The sequence below is a fragment of the Paramisgurnus dabryanus genome, chromosome 23, assembly GCF_030506205.2.
Source record: "Paramisgurnus dabryanus chromosome 23, PD_genome_1.1, whole genome shotgun sequence".
Lineage (NCBI taxonomy): Eukaryota > Metazoa > Chordata > Actinopteri > Cypriniformes > Cobitidae > Paramisgurnus > Paramisgurnus dabryanus.
This window is the reverse complement of record NC_133359.1, coordinates 27,455,290-27,475,315: the sequence shown is the minus strand read 5'-3', so window position 1 is coordinate 27,475,315 and position 20,026 is coordinate 27,455,290. Positions and strand designations below refer to the sequence as shown.

The 20,026-nt window shown below is 37.6% G+C and overlaps 2 protein-coding genes across 2 annotated transcripts in view; one reads left to right on the top strand and one right to left on the bottom strand.

The window, feature by feature from the left end:
* Nucleotides 1-2,520: 2,520 nt before the first annotated feature.
* Nucleotides 2,521-5,544, bottom strand: fancf (FA complementation group F). Its single transcript, XM_065297949.2, has one exon. The coding sequence runs from the start codon at nucleotides 5,319-5,321 to the stop codon at nucleotides 4,296-4,298; it is 1,026 nt and encodes a 341-aa protein (XP_065154021.2). The 5' UTR covers nucleotides 5,322-5,544; the 3' UTR covers nucleotides 2,521-4,295.
* Nucleotides 5,545-5,952: 408 nt separating this feature from the next.
* The window catches only part of gas2a (growth arrest-specific 2a), a 31,319-nt gene continuing 17,245 nt past the window's right edge, over nucleotides 5,953-20,026 (top strand). Inside the window, exons 1-3 of the mRNA XM_065297951.2 lie at nucleotides 5,953-6,152; nucleotides 9,627-9,778; nucleotides 12,230-12,354. Of these exons, the coding sequence (XP_065154023.2) occupies nucleotides 6,139-6,152; nucleotides 9,627-9,778; nucleotides 12,230-12,354 (291 nt within the window). The 5' untranslated portion in view covers nucleotides 5,953-6,138. The remainder of the gene's footprint in view (nucleotides 6,153-9,626; nucleotides 9,779-12,229; nucleotides 12,355-20,026) is intronic.

Genomic DNA, 20,026 nt, shown 5'->3' with positions numbered 1-20,026 from the left:
AAAACTGAACTATAACTTCTTGTTGCGATGTCCTCACTATGGCATTTGTCCCTTACGGCATTGTTTCTGTGTCTTGTTCAACCAGAATTATTTCTGTGTATCTTACAACAATGTTACCTGGTTCTCTTTACGGGAGCGATCACAGAAAATTTACAGGACGCGTTTCTGTTTACACAGAAGTCTCTCTGCCAATTTTACAGAAATTTTCTGGGACCATAGTGCTGTGTGAATGGGGTTTTAGAGGGTTTTTGCGTCAGATCTGTTAATATGTTTTACATAAACACACACCTTTATTGTTTAGAGTGAGCTGGTGTGTGTGTGTTGGGGGTGGGGTGATGATAGAGACACCAGCAAGGACATGGCTTGTTGGGCGTGTGATGAAATACAGGGCTTTAAGAGATGGCATATGGAGGGAGCTCAGACAAATATTTCTGTAAGAAGAACAAACACAGTTTACGATATTCCCTCATCATCTCTTTTGTTTATACGGGAAATAATCAGCTCTGCCTCCTCAAACTGTGACCTCAGTGTGTTTTACATTTAAAAATGTCCTTACATGTGCATCCCAATCTCCACTTATGCAGTATTCAAACCTAACCTTTTGTTTATACTTCGACATACATGAAAAAATAACAGATTACTATCTCACATCGCACTCAGGTTTTTACAGAAGGCTGACATTTTCTAGTCTGTCTAGTTGAAACTCAATGCTCTATTGTGTCAAAAGCTGCACAAATGTCCATTAATACAAGGAGCGAGATTTTACCGCAATAAAATGCTAACAGGAGGTCATTTGTAACTCTGTGCATTAATGTTTCTGTGCTATGGTGGGGCTGTGGATGAAGAAAGCGAGATTTGAGATTGTTATATACACAACGTTTATTTGGATGATTTTATTCCAGTGTAATGGCGATAAATGACTGAAGCTCTTCTAATGTTTATTGAACTGTTGGATAAAGTTGTGGCTGATTGCCATAGTTTCATTAGCTACATTTTATTAGTGATAAAATTCATAATATCATTGCTGTAGTTCAGAATTTGTATTTGTTGACGCTTTGTTTCGGGTCAGTTTTGCAACTGTATTAAAAAGGAATCAAAGATTATTATGATTTTCTTTGATAAGCTTGTTGAAATATAGATCTGGCATTTTTAAGAGCTTGTCTGTAATGGTGTACACTCTTTCCAAACATTATTCCATACCTCTAGGATTGTAGTCCTCCATCTACGCACCATTTTTCAAGCTACGTTTTTTAAGAGCGGAAGAATGATGATCATATTGGTGCTGCCGTTTAATCCTCTGTAATCTAATGGGAGCAACAGCCTTCAGCATACTGGAAAAGCTGAAAAAGGTTTCTGTCACAGCTTCAAAATCTTCATTTTTTGCTACATGATGCATTAGAGACAGGTCTGGAAGATAATTGATTCATGTTCATGTTTCAGTTCTTGTCATGCATGATTCACCACACCTTATTTCTACTGTAAGAAAAACAGTGTTTACCATTGTAATATTTAATCAAAATCAAATCAAATTTTTTAACTAAATCATTTGGATATAAATTGGATATTGAAAGTAAAATTTATAATGTCTCATTTTTGTTGACTTTAACAAAACTGTACATTTTGTGGCTATCAGGTTAGACAATTTTTAAATGAAATTGCCCATCCTTAATAGAGAATGCATGTAATGCACGATTAAAACCATCATTATTTCTCTCACGATCTTTTGTTTTGATTCATTCTTTCATCTCTTCAAGGTTTTCTTTTTTTAGTCTCATCTAAACATTTGAATCAAAATGTGTGTGTGCATTCATTAAAATCTAAGCCCTGTCTTACTCTCACTAACATGCACATACATGCACAGATCCCATCTGCTGAGGGTCGCCTTTGAATAGGAGAGCTGGCCCCTGGGGACGTGTCGGCCCCTTTCCAGTGTACGTTAAGCCGATTTGGCTTGTGCCCTCTCACTTCACTCGCTTTTTTCTTTCTCTCCTCTTGATCACTGTCAAAGTGAAAGGTAAGAGACCTTCGGTAACACCTGAGTCCCAACCTGCAGGAAAGAAATATTTTAAATGAGATATTTTTATTATCTATTGTTTCCCGTAGATAAAAATGGGACTACGCAGAGGAAATTTAATGTTAACCACGCTTAAACATTTGTCATCATTTTCACTTAGACTGTTACCTGAGCTATTCTCACCACATTAATGAAATTCTCTGTATTATTATGTGAGTATTTGATGCCTAATATGTACATACATGTATGGATCAAAAATCTATTTATCATAAAGCTAAAAGACTCTGTGGTTATTAAAATGAAGAGGACATATAGCTTTCTCCAGGTATTATAATCATTTTTGTTGTTATTTTTTTTTTGGTTGAAAATGAGTAATATACAATTAAAATGAATAATAAAACATGCATTAATAAATCTAACCAATCATAAGGAGTGTGAATAACACAGCTAACACAAGAAAATACTTCCCTGAATCCTTTATTAATTAAGAAATACCTGAATTATAGCAGAATAATGACATCAACATACTTCTACCAATTCCAAAAGAAGCCAATTGAATAGCTTTCTAAGACAGAAAGTCACGCCTCTTGATTATTCACTATGAAGCGGGTTGTATTGTCTCACCCAGCTTCTTTTCTCACTGCATAACTGAGCCGAGAAAACACACATTTTATTGTTTCCAAGGAGACAAGGATGAAAGAAAAAATATTCGTCTACTGAAGTGTCTAAGACACCACAGCATATCAAGAGCAGTCAGAACACCCTGAAAAAATGTCTCTGCTATTTCTGTCCTGGTTAAAGGATGTTAAGGTCGATTAAATTGCTTCTTTTATTCAATATTTAATTAGCATGTTCTACACTGAATATCACTAGTTCTGTCATTTTAATGGAGATTCTGATTGTTATAAGATGTAAAATCCTTTTACAAAGATTAGATAGACAGATTTTATATATTCACTAAAACAAAGGGATAGATTACTCATAAATGAAAATTCAGCAAAAAATTTTTGTTTTACTGAACACAAAGGAAGATATCTGTAATCAAGCAGGAAACAGGAGCACCATTGGTAGTAGAAAAGAAAAATACTATGGAAGTCACTGGTGCTCAAAAATAGTCTGGTTACAAACATTTCTCAGCAGAACAAGAAATTTGTACAGGTTTGTAACAACTTGAGAGTTAACAACAAATTTTTGGGTGAACTATCCCCTTAACAAACTACTGTTTTGATAAGCAAATGATGTTTATCTGAGGAATCAACAAGCAAAATAATGCTATTGAGATTTCATGGTTTCACGAACAATGAGATTTGATTGCTGGTTTCAATAACCTCATGCTACCTCATAAATCATTAAATGTGGAGTGGCCCCGGTCGATGCAGCTTCTGCTCCTCCCTTATGTGACAGACATATGAAATCCATCCCACAAAGCACGCGTCTGTGAATCCCCAGGGACCAATTTAAGAGGCGCGTGCATTTGCTGCCCGGTCTTTTCTATTTCAAATACAATTCTGAGACTAATGCCAGCGGTTGCCAAGGTGACAAATATTCCACCATCTGTCATGCAGCCTATTCAGTCTAATACTTTTACTAAATGTGTCCTAACATATTTATAAAATGCATTGCAAATACAGATCTACAGTTGTAAGCCGTTGACATGGATACATGCATTTTGGTTTAGTTTTTTATTCCCTTAATGTGTCTAGGCCCAAAAAACAAATTTTAATTGTTGGCGTTTAGGCATTGACTTAAATAATTTAATGTGGACAAAGATAAATTATGTTGAAACTTTAAACAATGCGCAATGGTTCAATGTCAGCTTATAGAGAAAGCATATGGGAAGGTTATGATTGTGAAGGACATTGTCTCCCCCTGTCTGCTGGAAGCCTGAGGCATACACAACACAACATCTTTTGTACTTGTACGCTTTGTAAATCAGTTTAGAGCTTTCATTGTTTAAATGACCTAAAAAGTTTAAAATATCAAAACTATGACAAAAAGTAATTATGTTTGGAATGTGTGTGTGTATACAAGACAGTAAAAATATGATGTAATAATTCATAATAATTTTAACAAAGAATACATACAAAAATGCCAAAAAGCAAAAAATTCACAAATCTTCAGTCCTCTAAAAAGTAAATCTAAATGACAAGCAAATAAGTTAAATTGAAATAATCTAGTCAGTATTTCCCAATACAAAAAGAAGACACAAATACACTTCCATCCATTCTCAAGTAGGACATATTTGTATTATTACCATTATACCACATTTCTCCAAATATCATTATTTTAACATTTTTAGTTGAATTATTAGATCTGTCCAAACACTAACACCTTTCACGTCAAAGTCCCCACTTTCAAGTTTCAATTCTAGGAGCTTAGTCTCTGTCTCCTCTTTTAACGGCGACCCTGATTTTAGCAGAGCCCCGAATCGATCAACCAGTACATTAAACGTCACTGGCTCCTCTGACGTCACGGAACACGTCGGCACCCACGCGCTCTGCATGACATCATACTCCAGGCTGGATGCCCACTGTTTTAAAGCGTCCGAGTAGCCACGTTTAAACGTTACAGACCCTGCAGAAAGAACGCAGCAAAGCCCAGGGGACATCGAGCTGCACAGTTTACCTAAACATCCGTCGTGATCTTGAAGCCAGTCGAGGATGACGTGACAAGTGTCGTTGTTTGTTTCGTCAATGAGCGCACCTGCTATGACGTCATAAAGGCTGTCAATTTTTCCCGCGCTATCACGGAGGACTGAATCTAGTAGCGATCTCGCAGCAACGTTATTATCAGACCGAGACACTACTGAATCTAGATGTTTTCGAAGTAGTCTGCCTTTCACTTCTGATTCAACCTTTAATCCAGCATAACTTGTCCTGTCCAAACTGCGGCATAGCAACTTTAAAGCGGATTTGCATGTAATAAGGCGGGTCTGGTCCATCTCTAACCCGTCGTGTGTAGCCGTTTTGGGATTTGGGAAAAACATTTGTACGATGGAGCATGGTGCAGAAGGGTTCCTGAGTAAATTAATGAGCAGACTGTGTTGACATTGAGCCAGGCCGGACAACGTGACTGGAGAGTACGAAGGTGATATTTCTTGCAGGAGCTGGTTGGTGTCATGCAGGCGGGACTGCATAGCGGATCTGAGCGGAGGGTTCGAGCAGGACAGTGCGTGAAGCTGCTCGCAAAATTGAGCCCACCTGAACGCTCTGAGTACTGTGTGATGGTCCCATTCATTCACATAGTTCGTTTGAGACACGGCCAGTAACTCCACGACGTGCTGCAGGTTTACTAACACAGACTCCATGACAGACTCTTACCTCCCGGACCATTAAACGATCACGAAGTAAAACATCCACAGTGCTGATAATCAAAAGTTTAGGGAACTGTAAAAAAAGACTGTACTACCGAGTGATGAAGTGTTTTTGCTTCGTTATTGGTGGAGAAGGCGCGTAACGTCATCTTCGCGGTTCTACGCGTCACGTCACTTTTCAAAATAAAAGTTAACTCGCACAGTTTAACAGAATAATCATCGTAACTAGTCTGTCAAATTTATAAATAAACTTTACTCCAAATAAGGTTTATTTAGAGAGTATATAATTTTCAAGTATATTTATATTAAGAGTATATATATATATCATTTATAAAGTACGATTTATAATGTTTTATTTTCTCTTTTAATCTTTTAACATTTATTGTTTTATAAATGTATTGTATGCTGTGTATGCCGTTTTAATGTTTAAATACAGATTTTTACTTCATTATTTTTCTTCTTGTCTTTTATTGTATTATTTACATGCTTACTCTGTGTTGTTTACATTTTATTAACCTACGTTTTAGTTTGAAATATATACGTTGGGACTTCTTTCTTACTTCTTTAATGTAAATAACCATTTCAGTGTAATGTATCTCAGTGGTTTGTAGTAAAGATTAGACGCGTCATGTCTCTACTACAGTGTGTCAGGGTGAGCAGGCGAGACCGCGCAGTCCCTCTCTAATGCATGAACTCGCTTTAAACTGAGACCTGCGATGAGAATCGGATCTTTGAGTCTCAGTATCATGAAGATCAACGTGCTTGAGAAATGCATGAATTAATGTGAGAATAAAAGAGCTGACAGCAAGCGATGCATGCCATAGGGTAAGTGTAACAGTTATATTATATGACACATCAGCTTTTATAGTTTCTCTTAGTTTATTACTTCAAAATACATTTCTTTTCGTGTACTTATTTTAATCATCTGTTTGTTACTGTTATCAGTGGTGAATGATACACACTGTGCTAATATATATTTTTTCTTTTTAAATGTAATAATGCAGATAGAGTTTTTGGAGGAATGCATTTTCATTGTCTGTATTATAAAGTCTGTTGCAGTTGTGGTTTCTCATTAAAAGTGTCAAAAATAGATGACGATTATATCAGTTGCTTAGCAATAATATAAAATATTCACTTTTAAAAATAAAAACTTTTTGCACTTACATTTTTAAGTTCAATCAACTAGAAGTCATTTCATCTATCTTGAATGAGTGCTGAGATGCTGTAACTTAATAAATCAAGTTGAATTTGCTTTAGTTATGTCCACTTTATTAAGTTACAGCAAATCATCTAGTCAATACATTTAAAATGAATTGTAAATCCAAGTTGATTAAACTTAAAAATGTAAGTGCAAAATGTTTTTTTTTTCAGTATACTGTATTGGTTTTGAGCTGGCTCAGTTAAATGGTTTGTGCATTTAAAAACAATAGTAAAGTAAATAATAACTTATAAACATTATTAAACATACAGCTTACAGAATTTACTAGACCCTTAATAAGAAATAGATTTTTTATGCACTTTGTTTCCTAATATAAGAAGATAAACTTTGCCTTTAAACTGAACTGAAAAGCAAAAGGTCAAATTATTTCATGAAAGGTGTACATGCAGATTGAAGATATCCTGTGTTTTTGATTTACCCTTCAGTGCTTAATGTCTCAATACAGTGTGTGTTTGTGCTTGTTAGACATGACACAGCATTAGATAACTGCAACAGATTTATATATTGGACTTTATGCGTTATGCACATATTTTTTTAATTTATTTTGACATAGCATCAAAAATGGTCTTTTAGACAAAATGTGACTAAGCATGTAGGAAAAGATTCGCTTTGATAATTTAATATTATTCTGAACTATACTATCAAGAAAAGTCTTTGAGTAACTTGAAGATAGTGGGGAATGGATGGAAAACCTTTAGTTTAAAGCAATTAAACCAAACTTAAATTTGTTAATGCAAATTTCTGCAACGGTGCATTAGGTAAACACGTTTTTAACCTACAATATTAGTTTATACAATAGCTATCCATTGAAGATAACGATATTCAAAGTTGCATGTAAAATCTTTTGGATAAAAAATATGCAGGTTCACTTTAAATAAGCATAATGCTTCTGGTTAACTGCTTATCGAAAATTCACACATGAGGAAAACCATTATCACTTCACTTAACTTTCATTTGTAGCTATTAGTGATTTTGAAAGAAAACTGTTCAATATGATAGTCCTACTTCTAATTTGCGTGTTGGTATTAATGAATCTACAGTTTATTTTCACGTGTTAGTGTTGTTTGTTGAGCATCAACTACAGTAATGGTGATATTTGCAAAAATCTAATGGGCGGTTTTGCAGAGAGGGTTTAAACCTAGTCCCAGACTAACTTAAATGTTAGTGTTGTCCTGATCGAAAACAACTTTGTCTGACATATCTTTAAATATATCGTGCAAGTGTTGTGTCTTAAGATCAGATTTAGTGATTAGAAATGTGAACACAATGTGTTTACATTTCTGAAGAAAACATAGCTATAGGTGTGTGTTTTTTAATTATCATTTAATCGAATGGATATTTTGGATGTTAATCTTGCTGAACAAAACTTTACAGCTGAAGCTTAATGTAACGAGAAGTTTCGTTAAAGGTGAGGATGCTTTATTTTGGTTTTGATTGATTGTTCAATTCTGCATGCAGCAATGTGGCAACAATATGGCACTCAGTGTTTTGAGGGAATTCCCCATACCCACAATGCACTGCACATCACATATGAATTCCAGAGACGCCTGAGCAAAATTATGAGTTCTGAGAAGTGTAAATATCTTCAGTTATGCAGAACAAGACCTCTTCCCAAGTTTTGTCTATTCGAAGCAACCTGGGAATGGGAACTTGGATTTGACAATCCAACATTGTTATCATGTGCTGACAAACTGGCTGAATGGCTGGCAGAAAGTGCAGTGAAAGTCAATCTGTATCTTCTCCCTGCTGCACAGTATAGTAAGCCAGTATTATTTACGTGCCAAGCATCTATCAGAACCTAAATCTCCACCTTCATCTTCTTCCTCGTTGTTTTTTCTGAAAGAGCTCCTGTGCTGGAAAAGGTTATGAAGAGAAAGAGAAGTCCACAGAGATGTTGCTGGCATTGCTAGAATGAGGACAGACTGTTCCATTTGGACAATAGCTTGATGCCTTTGAATAGCAAATATGGGACATTCAACCAGAAACTTACATTTCCACTTATAAAAATATTTAAAACAAAAATATTGCATTCTAACATCTGAACGTTAGGTCAGATGGAGGACATATTAAAATCGAAATGAAACAGAAATGAAAAAGTGTAATTTTTGTGGAGAATATTGTGCTATTTTTTTACATATGACTTAGCATCTGTGAGCATTATTCAGTCCTTCCAGAAAAACACGTTTTTATGTGATTGTTGCGGCCAAAAATCCTTGATCTTATGCAATTTTTATGGGATGAAATTGCGGGAACTTGCGAAAACTGTTTGTAGCTTTTCAATGATGTTCACGTCACGTCATAACGTTCCCATGGCAACAGGGGACATGGCTGCGCTTGTGTGAAGTAAATGCAACATTTTTCAACTTTCTGCTAAGATATATTTGATTTTTGCTACGATTATGAAATCATGCAAGCCCGCATATTTTGCGCATGGAAATCTGTGTTTATAAAGTGTTTTTAATAAAAAATATCTGAGAATCTAATGAATGACTTATTCCTTTAAAGAACAAATCACAGAAATCAACCATCATAGACTGTTTTGGATGAAATACTTTTTATATACTATAACAACTCAAAGACAGATAATGTATGTTTCTGGTAAAATGTCCCATATATTTAGAGTGCTCCAGTATAAATATTTTGTGTTTAACGAAGAAAGCAGAGATTGTCCAAAAGTGTGAGACAGTGATGGTTTTAACTAAATGTACATGCAAACATTATCATAACCATTCCCCATATTTAGTGCTGGAGATTTGAACAGAAAGTGATGCTCCATGACCCTGTCCTGAACAGAACCCTAAGGCCTACCCTAAGGTAGTGTTTGCTTTTGTAAGTGAATATATACAGTATTGTCACAAGACAGAGAAAAGCCTGGAGCTGGATAATGATAAGAGGACCAGGAAGTAAGATAAGAGTCTATTGTGAAATGACAACAGCCTGAATGTTCAGAGGGACTTTGCAATAGCAAGACAATGTTAGAGCTCCATAAGTGAAGTTATTTGTTTGGGTAGTCAAATAATTGAGTTAATGTGGTTTAGTAGTCTTGACGCGTGAATGTACTATTCTTTCTCTGGTTTCAGAAGCATGTGTAGTCCCTTAAGCAGTGGGCAGCCGCTCACAGGTCCTGGTCTCACAGATCTACAGCAGTACAATCAATGGCTGGCCAGTCGACACGAGGCCAGTCTATTACCCATGAAGGAAGATCTGGCCCTTTGGCTCTCCAGCATGTTGGGTAGGTATTTATAATCCATTTATACCTCTGATTGTTTTATCTATGATGATTAGATTGCACAATTACTGTAGAAATCACCAATAATATCAAAATCCATGCTGATTTCTATGCTGCTAGTCTAGCTGGTGGACAAGCATACGAAAGTGATAGTGATGTATTTGCCCACGTACCCATACTTGGAATGTGAACTCTGTATTTAACCAATCCAGTGAATACACGCACTGCAAGTCATAAACACACAAACACCCGAAGCAGTGGGCAGCTTTGCCTGCAGCGCCGGGGAGCAATTGGGGTTAAGGTGCCTTGCTCAAGGGCACCACAGTCACAACCTGCCAGTTGTAAGCCTCAAACCAGCAAGTCTCGGGTTACAAGCATGACACTCTAACCACTAGGCTACAACTGGCAGACTAATGCTTATGATAGTTGGGGCCACCACTGAATCCGCATAATAGCGATGAGAAGGCAAACACACACAACAAATACTTCTTGCTGTCACTCAAAACTACTATGACATTTCTATGCAAAAATTAGTTGCAGTCAATATTCATAAGGTTACTAAGTTATAGGTATGCTGCAAGTCTGTGTCATAGGCCCCTCTTCATTCTACTGGTGCTCTTAACTTGCATAAGTTTCTATGGGCATGTCCCTTCATTTGTGTCTTTTTGGGTCTCTAAAGCTGCTCATTTGCACAAAGAGCTACATTTATATTTCAGCCTTGCTTATTGCCATTTGTACTTGCATTTGTTTTCAGTATCATGTATTTTTTATTTATTAGTGGTGTTTTCTAAGCCATCTACAGGTATGTGTCCTTAAAATGTATGCAGTCCGTCCTGTATATCATACATTTGCAAATAGATCATAATTCTTTCAAGGAATATATTATTTTTTGTGCCTGCCTTCAATTTATTTTAAACTCATTTCTATAGAGCCTTCGCATTGCACAATTTTGCATTGTAATGTAGGTAATGGATATTAATACAGGAGATGGAATTAGTTTTCTTTTCCTACATTTCTCTACATTAATCAGAACCCTAATGTCAATCTCTTGAAGTAATTCAGATCCAGGATAAAAATTATGAGCGTAAAATAATAGTGTGTCATGGTCCTTACTTTGGTTGTGCGTGTGTGGATAGAGGGGGATGTGTGTGGAATTTCTGGCAGCTTTCAAGATGTGAACAGCCAGCTGAAACCAGGGCTTTGTCTTTGGTCTGCCTGAAGCAATTGGAAGCCAGGAGCCTCAGTGGGCCGCATAGGGGCTTCACGTACAACCACACATCCACCGCTCATTTTGCAAAACCCATCCAGAGTCTCTTAAGTGGCTTATGCCTGTCTCCGTGTTATTTTTAAGACTAATAACTGCTCAGCTGCAAAAACAGTTCATGCTACAGGAAAACAATGAGCTTGGTATACACATTTTCTTCGTTTTAGACTTATTTGGACTGTTGCCTATTACTTTAGCTCATGTCAGGTCTATTGATTTGCTTAATGATGGTCTATAAACATATAAAGCCATATATTTTAATGTTGCAAGCAACTGCTTAATTAAGACCTTATGAAATGAAGATATCAATACTTGTTTTAAACAAAACTGCATAACCCCTAAAAGTGGACCCCTTCCCCTGCAAACATAAATGACAGCTCAAATCATGTGGCCTGTTGAGGAGAGGTTTGCTGATCTAAATGTTTTAACGAGAATAGGCATATTACTTCAATTCATATCTGTTGCTTTGTTAAATGAATCAGAATATGGGGATGAGCATATATTTTGAGTTTTTGTGGGTAAGATATTTCACAAGCTCCCCTGCTCCTTTTTGCAAAGCTCAATTACCACATTTGGAACTCATTAAACATCCAAACCCCCTCGACCACTGACGCCCCCTCTTTATGAACAAAAAAATTGGAGTCGGTAAGAAAATATGCTCTTTCCACAGATATCCCACCCCTACCTCTTGTTTCACAGTGACCTCATAGGAAAGGAATGATCGGCTGGAAGTCGGTGAAATGCAGACGCCACATGTTGGTCATAGTAGTATTGTGTCTGTTGTTTTTATTGTTAAAAAAGATTAGCAGCTTTTTCTAAGGTTTGCATCTGTTTTTGCAACTGGAACATCTTAATTTGTGAAACAAAGCTGGATTTGTGATATGATCGTGCATCATTCAGGGCTGAATAAAGAACGCCCTCAATTCACATTAAGTAATTTGACTTGAATTTGAATTAAGGAAACAAATAGGATAAGGAGGGGAATATGAATTTGAATATAGGGAAGTGAAATTAAAATGCAATTAAATTAAAAATGAAAATAAAAAAACTGCTGTAAGCGTCAATTATAACTTTTCATTGTTCATTGTAAAGTGAATTACACAATGAAATTGTGAATATAGGCAACTGCAATGAGGCACACTCAATTCATGTATGAGATACTTATCACTTTCTCCTATCTTTTCGGTCAGGTGTGGAAATTACTGCGGAAAGCTTCATTGACAGGTTAGACAACGGCTTCCTGCTGTGTCGGCTGGCTGAGACCCTGCAGGAGAAGTTCAGGCAAAATAACACAGACTTGACTTCATCAGGAAAGGTACATCCCATTGCATTTATCCGCTTTTACATTCATTTCTAAGTTTCATGATATGACACTAGAAACAAACTAGAAAAAAATATAAGCAATTAAAAAGACACTCCACTTTTTTGAAAATATGCTCATTTTCCAGCTCTCCTAGAGTTAAACCATTTTGGAATCCATTCAGCTGATCTCTGGGTCTGGTGGTATCGCTTTTAGCATAGCTTAGCATAATCAATTGAATCTGATTAGACCATTAGCACTGCGCAAAAAAAATAGTTACAATATTTTTTGTATTTAAAACTTGACTCTTCTGTATGTGCATCGTGTACTAAGAGCGACGGAAAATTAAAAGATGCAATTTTTTTAGGTCGATATTAAGGATGCACCGATACCGATACTGGTATCGGGTATCGGCCTCGATACCACATTTTCTAAAGTACTCGTACTCGTTAAAAGTCCCCCGATACCTGGAATCGATACCACGGTTTGAGAAATGTCTATGTTTGAGTGGCGTGTAAAGGGTTAATGCCTCTTGTGTTGTCCAAAGAGGCAGAGTTTACAACAAACTGGAAAACAAGTCCTTTGTTTTTTTGTTAAATTATATGACTAAATCTATTACCTGTAAATTTAAATCATGTTTTTTTTATTAAGTACTCTGTATCGGTATCGGCAAGTACTGAAATGCAAGTACTCGTACTCGTACTCGTATTGCAAAAAAGTGGTATCGGTGCATCCCTAGTCGATATAGCTAGGAACTATACTCTCATTCTGGCGTAATAATCAAGGACTTTGCTGCCGTAACATAGCAATGATATTACGCAGCAGCCAAAAATAGTCCCCTTGATAGCTTTCAATAGGAGGGGACTATTTTTCTGGCACTGCGTGATATCATTGCGCCTGCTGCAGCCATGTTACTAAAACACTGTATTATGCATGCCAGGCCAGTAAATGGTAATGTAACTTAAGGTACTGTGCATACAGTAAGCTTTCTCCACAAAGCGATAATTACTACGAGTGACACTAGACTATAGGTATTCTCGGGTCAAAAAAAATGTACCCGACCTGAAATATTTTTTCAAAGAAAGACCCGACCCAAGACAAACGCGAGACAATAAGACCCGAGTCCGACCTGAACCAGTGGCTTTTTTAACCCGAATGTAAACGAAACCGAGGTGTCAGAAAGAAACCCGCTGGTCTTGCAACTAATTTGGCGAGCTGCTCTATTTGTTTGAAGAAGACATCCAGGTAACCGCTAAAATGTAAATTGACTGACATGTCTGTCTCAATGAAAATGTACATACCGCCAGCCACACAATGTTGCAAGTGCTCTTGGCAAACAGAGAAGAGGTTTGAAAAGGACATTGACGCGCACACGCGAGAGACTTTGGGTTTTCGGCAAAAACACATTCATTTTAAATTACCCGAGACCGCTAATATTATACCCGACCCATGTCCGTGGCACATGTGAAACTTTAAGACCTCGGGTTTTCGGATCTAAGTAGACTTGTGAAGACCTCTACCCTAGACTATAAAGACTAATAATAATAATAATAATAATAATAATAATTTTAATTTATATAGCGCCTTTCAACAGCCAAGGTCGCTTTACAAGGATAGTACAGGATAATCATATACAAACATGAAAGTCAACAATATTAGCAGTCACAAGAATAATGTAAAGGACAGAGTATTATAAACAAAAAAAAAAAGTATTATTTAGCAGACTATAAGCAAAGGAATAATATTCAGAGAAATAATGTGTTTTTAGGAGATTTTTGAAGGAGAGAAGTGTGGTTGCTTGACGAATATCTTGAGGAAGGGAGTTCCACAACCTAGAGCTCTTGCTCCCATAGTCACGAAATTGATCTTTGGAGTGACTCACAGTCCTGAACTAGAAGAGCATAAGCAGCGAACTGGAGCATAACGCTGGAGTAAGTTGGATAAATATGTAGGGCCAAGGCTATGAAGAGCTTTGTAGGTCAGAATTAGTACCTTAAAGTTTATACGGAGGGAGACGGGAAGCCAATGAAGATGATGTAGGATTGGAGTGATATGTTCATACTTTCTAGTATGTGTAATCAGACGAGCAGCAGAGTTTTGAACGTATTGTAATCTCTTGATATTTTTTGCAGAAAGGCCATAAAGTAGTGAGTTACAATAATCTAGTTGGGAAAGGCATATATTAATGTTTCTGAATCCTGCTGACTAAGTGAGGGTCGAATGTGAGATATATTACGTAGGTGAAAAAAAGCTGTCTTTACCACTTTACTAATGTGGTCATTAAATGAAAGAGTAGAATCAATGAGAACACCAAGATTGCGAACAGTCGTAGAAGGTATTATTAGGTCACCATCCAAATCTATCTGCTGACCGGAGAACCTATAACCTATAGAAAGACTATAAATTTGTAAACATTGCATGACTGTAGACTGTACACTCATGCACATTAAGGCTCAGATATGCATGTTGTTTACAGAAAAGTTATAACTCTGTTGTTTTCAAAAACTTGCATGTTGAAACCAAGGGGCAACCTTTCAATCTCTATTGTGAAGCAAACACGGAAGTGACTTAAACTGCAATTCATTGACTGGCCGCTAGAGGCTCCAAAAGAAAGTCAATTCCCATTGACCTCCATGTTAAAATGCCCAACTTTACTGCAGAAATAAATGCGTTTACAGCCTGGTACAAAAAGTGTTTCTGGTCAGTATAGCTAAGTTTGCCCTTCATGACAACTGTGAGGGGGGTGAATTGTTTTGTTACTCATCCATTTAAATTATATAAAGCCTTAAAGTTCTGCAAAATTAAGGGCGTGGTCACTAGAGTGATGAATGAACTACAACTGCTGTCAGACACTTCAGCTTCACCCACGTCCTGCCTTTGTACCCATTTTCGGTTATCTGTGAGTGATGCGCGGTGACGGGATGCCAAGATGGCGGCGTCAAGCCCCGCCAACTATTGGCTTCAAAAAAGCTCTTCACAAACCTATGGGTGACATCACGGACACTACATATGTCATGACGGGCAAATTATGAACTCAAAAATGGTTAAACAAGCCCACGTTGGGAAAAATGACATAACATAAACTGATAACAATAACAGACGGGACTACTTGACTTTGACTCAACAATGACAGAATTGTCAAAAAACCAACCAACCAAAACGATTCAGCAAAGGACTGAACACACTGGGTCCTTAAATAGAAAAACTAAACAAGATTATGAAGAAAGGTCAGGTGAGGGGAGTTAACCAATTATGATAATTAACAAGGAAACAAGGGGGGGCAGGGGCAGAGACAAGACACGAAAGCACACAGCCCCAACAAAGGCCATGCATTACCACGCAAAACATGGCTACCGCCACAATGACCGACTGGCAGGATCATGACATATGTCCATATTTTTTAAGTGTCTATGATTGAAACCTGTTTTCAAAAGCATAAAAGATTCACCATTTTGGTTAAAAATTCTGTCATATAAACTAAACCTTTAAAGCTTATATTTATAATATTTATTGGTGCAAATAAAAAAAATGCTTCTTAGAGTTACACAATAGAGACATGGTTCAACAGATGTGTTAGCTACTGTGAACCCAGTGGCAGGATAATTGTCCTCATGTGTTTTTTTGCGCTTTTATAAACAGATGTTGACAGACTGCCACATCTAAAACTCCTTTTAATTACGAGTCACAGATGCTTGCCGTACAGTAAAGACAGGGCTTGCAACTCTCTGCCTGTGTGAAGTATGGTTAGCTCTTCTGATGAAATCCATGTGAATCGACCAAACAACGTAATTGTTTAATTTAAGAGAATGCACAGAACCTTAGTATTTTTAGGTTTTTGAAACACTATTGTATTCCTACGCTTAGATCATCTGCATAATTGCAAGTCTTCATGCAGTCTGCTAGACATATAACCGCAACAATGTTTTCATTATAATTTCATTATAATTTCCAACGTCAAGTACAGCTGTCTTGTTAAAACAAGAGATGTGTAAAACTTGTTTTCTAAATTGGGTAGCCAGTGGGTTGTGTTGGAAAAAGGTCTGCGTTGACTGGTTTAAGGTCATATTTGATCAAATACATGGATGCAAAGCGTAGCTATTCATTCGAATAAATGACAGATACTGGACAGATAAAAGCATGCATTTCCATAGCAGCATAAATGACTTTGGCATGTCTGCTAGCAATACGTTTGAATGTTTTCATATTGTACACTTGCAAACTCTAGCCATGCCACAGTGGATCAGTTTCGGGTGCTTGTAAAGAATGTATTTGTAGTTTCTGACTCACACAAAGACTTTTGTCTGGAATTGTGGCCGCTTGCCACCCCCTGCTGAACCTCTGCATCGTGGGACGATGAACTTTGGAAAATCAGTGAGCTTTGTGATTTAAACAGAGAAAGTAAATGAAAGTTAAGTGCTGAAAAACACCCCCAGATGGAAAAAGCATTAAGATCAGGAGATTTTTGCAGTGGTAAATTAAGAAAATATTTCTGCTTGTCTTGGCCAAGAACCACCTCTTACAGATACACAGAATGGGGCTTTTCTATTAGTTATGACTCTCCAGTTCTACTAATAGAGTCCCACAAGGATAATAAAACAGGAGCTACCATTCATAGACTGTTTTGTTTCATGGTCTTTCTTCTTTTAGTTTGGCTTTCTCCTTATTACAACAAATACATCATTTTGCTAATATACGGTCATGAGATGGCTTTAGAAGACTATGAGTCATAGTTTATGATACCTTTATTGTGTTTATGCATCCATAAACTGAAAAATTCAGAAATGAGATGACACAAGATTCTGTTTATGGTTGTCATACTACAAAAGTGGGGTATCCAATATGTCGTGACATATTATTTTTCATTTATATGTCCAACAACTGTAATGAATATTTTTAAGGCCATGGCTTTAGCTGTTGAAGGAGCTTAATAGGCCCATTTTAATTTTGGAGAAAAGTCATAGATTTAGGTCTTTAGTGACTCGCGATGCTAATCTAACATGATTGGACTCCAAAATAAATAGTACAAAACTGTCCTAATATTTCATTAAAGGGGACATATCATGAAAATTTGACTTTTTCCATGTGTAACTGCTATAATTGGGTCCCCAGTGATTTTATAAACCTAGAAAATATGAAAAAGTAGTTCTAAGTTATGGTAAACCATTCTCTGAAAGCATGGTCATTGAAATTTGGCTCTTATTATAATAATACCACCCCTTAATCTGCACTGTCCAACTACGGCACTGCTATTCAGTGCAGAGAGAGAGAATAATTGAACGCACAATTAAGTTTAATTTCAACAAACCACCATTATGGCGATCAGTGTTTGCATTTCATCAGCTCATTTGAATTTAAAAGGACACATCAAAAAACGGCACATTTTTGCTCACACCTACAAAGTGGCAATGATAAATAAAAGCATGTTTTGTTATACTTTGACAGTTTAGTTGTCATCAAACAAATGTTAAAAATGTACAGGGTTAAAGTTCCACACTAATAATTCAGTCACCAAAATAGTCACAAATCATTTTAGTCCATAAAAATACATGATGATGTTATCTGTTTAGTCGCATCCGACCCTCGGCGAAAAATACAGGTCCAGAGCATTGTTCACCCTGGCCCCGAATCAACGTGATTTTTATGTAAAATATAAAGGTCTTTGTGCAAGAGTTGTTTCGCGGCTACCGCTTGTAGGACACACTGGCCCTGGACCAAAACCCAGCATAGGTTAATTTAACTGGTTGAAGCAACCCAACATTTTTTTTTTTTTTTTGATGAGTTTTTAAAGTGTGACCTGAGCAATATCTAGATATATAAATAACACAAACTCTCCAGGTGTCCAGCAATTTGGAATTTAGCTATTTTGCTATATGTCAGATTCATTTAAATCAATCGGTTCATTCAGATATTTCATTTGAATTAAGCATTTAATTCTTCATTCAATCTCAAATTATGATACTTTTGCTGGTTATGGTAACTTTACCTCAATGTCAAATGAGCGATCATTACTCTTAGCGGCCGATGTACAGCCACACACTTGTAAGTTTGTTGTATTTGGTGGCTGAATGGCTTGTCCAGTGGAAATTAATATGAACATTAATGAGATGCTGTGTTTTTCATTATCTCTGTGTTGTTGTAAGTTTTGGTTGGTTTGTATTCTACATTTCTTTTGTAGTTAGCTTTTATTTCGAGAAAGGGCTCCAGTGATTTTTATGAGTGCACTGACGTCAAAGGCCGTGCTGCATGCTGGGTCACCTGATCAGTCTGTGCGTGTCTGTAAGAAAAATACAACGGGCAACAGCACAGATGTGAGGAATACTTGAGGTCACAAGTCCTTGGGGATAGAAAGAATATGAGAGAGAGAGAGAAATACACAGGAATTTATTAATCACAAAGAGTCTACAGACATTCTTCATCAAACCTCACTTTAGATTCTGAACGAAGACATTGGTCTTTCAGAGAAGCTGAGAATGTTCTGGAAAAGCAGGAGAAAAAATTCATTCCAGTCTTGACTGCATTCTTCCAGCATGATCTCATCAGACATTTCATAGTCTCTTGCATGAAAATTGACACTATGTAAATCCCCCTTTGAGATATAAATTGGATATACGTTTGAGAGTTTGACTACCCCCCATCTTTTGGCATCTCTTACTGTTATATTATCATTGACTATTAAAAGGACGCTTGTTTTGAGAGTGAATGTGTATAAAGAGATCTTGTCTCCTGCTGAGAGAAAGTAAGACACTCATGAACTCCTCACGGTTCACGGGTGAAGTCTTCAGAGGATTCACTAATTTTCAAATTTGCACAAAAGTCTTGAATGTTTAAAATCGACAAGTTTGGTATTGAATCTGAATGTGCAAATTATCATACCTTGGATTTGTTTGTGTGTATTTTGAGACCTTCCTGCCAGTTTGCGATGAACAAATATATTCTGAGGATCGGAGCTATTGATACTTTACCCATTACCCTGTACACAAACAGCCGTGTGTACTTTTATACAGCTCTTTATTAGGTATTATATTGTGATAAGATGAAAAAACGTTTGAAACAGTTACCTTTAGAGGCGCATTCATATAACAGCCTTGTGTCTGTGGAGCAATGGTGGGCCTGGGCCATGGAGCAATGGCGGGTATGGGCTGTGGAGCAATGGCGGTCCTGGGCTGTGAAGCAATGGCGGGCCTTGGCCATGAAGCAATGGTGGGTCTGGGCTGTGGAGCAATGGTGGCCTGGGCAGTAGAGCAATGGCGGGTCTGGGCCGTGGAGCAATGGCGGGTCTGGGCCGTGGAGGAATGGCGGGCCTTGGCCGTGAAGCAATGGCGGGTCTGGGCCGTGGAGCAATGGCGGGTCTGGGCTGTGGAGGAATGGTGGCCTGGGCAGTAGAGCAATGGCGGGTCTGGGCCGTGGAGCAATGGCGGGTCTGGGCTGTGGAGGAATGGCGGGCCTTGGCCGTGAAGCAAAGCCGGGTCTGGGCCGTGGAGCAATGGCGGGTCTGGGCTGTGGAGGAATGGCGGGCCTTGGCCGTGAAGCAATGGCGGGCCTGGGCAGTAGAGCAATGGCGGGCCTTTGCCGTGGAGCAATGGCGGGCCTGGGCAGTAGAGCAATGGCGGGTCTGGGCCGTGGAGCAATGGCGGGTCTGGGCTGTGGAGGAATGGCGGGCCTTGGACGTGAAGCAATGGCGGGTCTG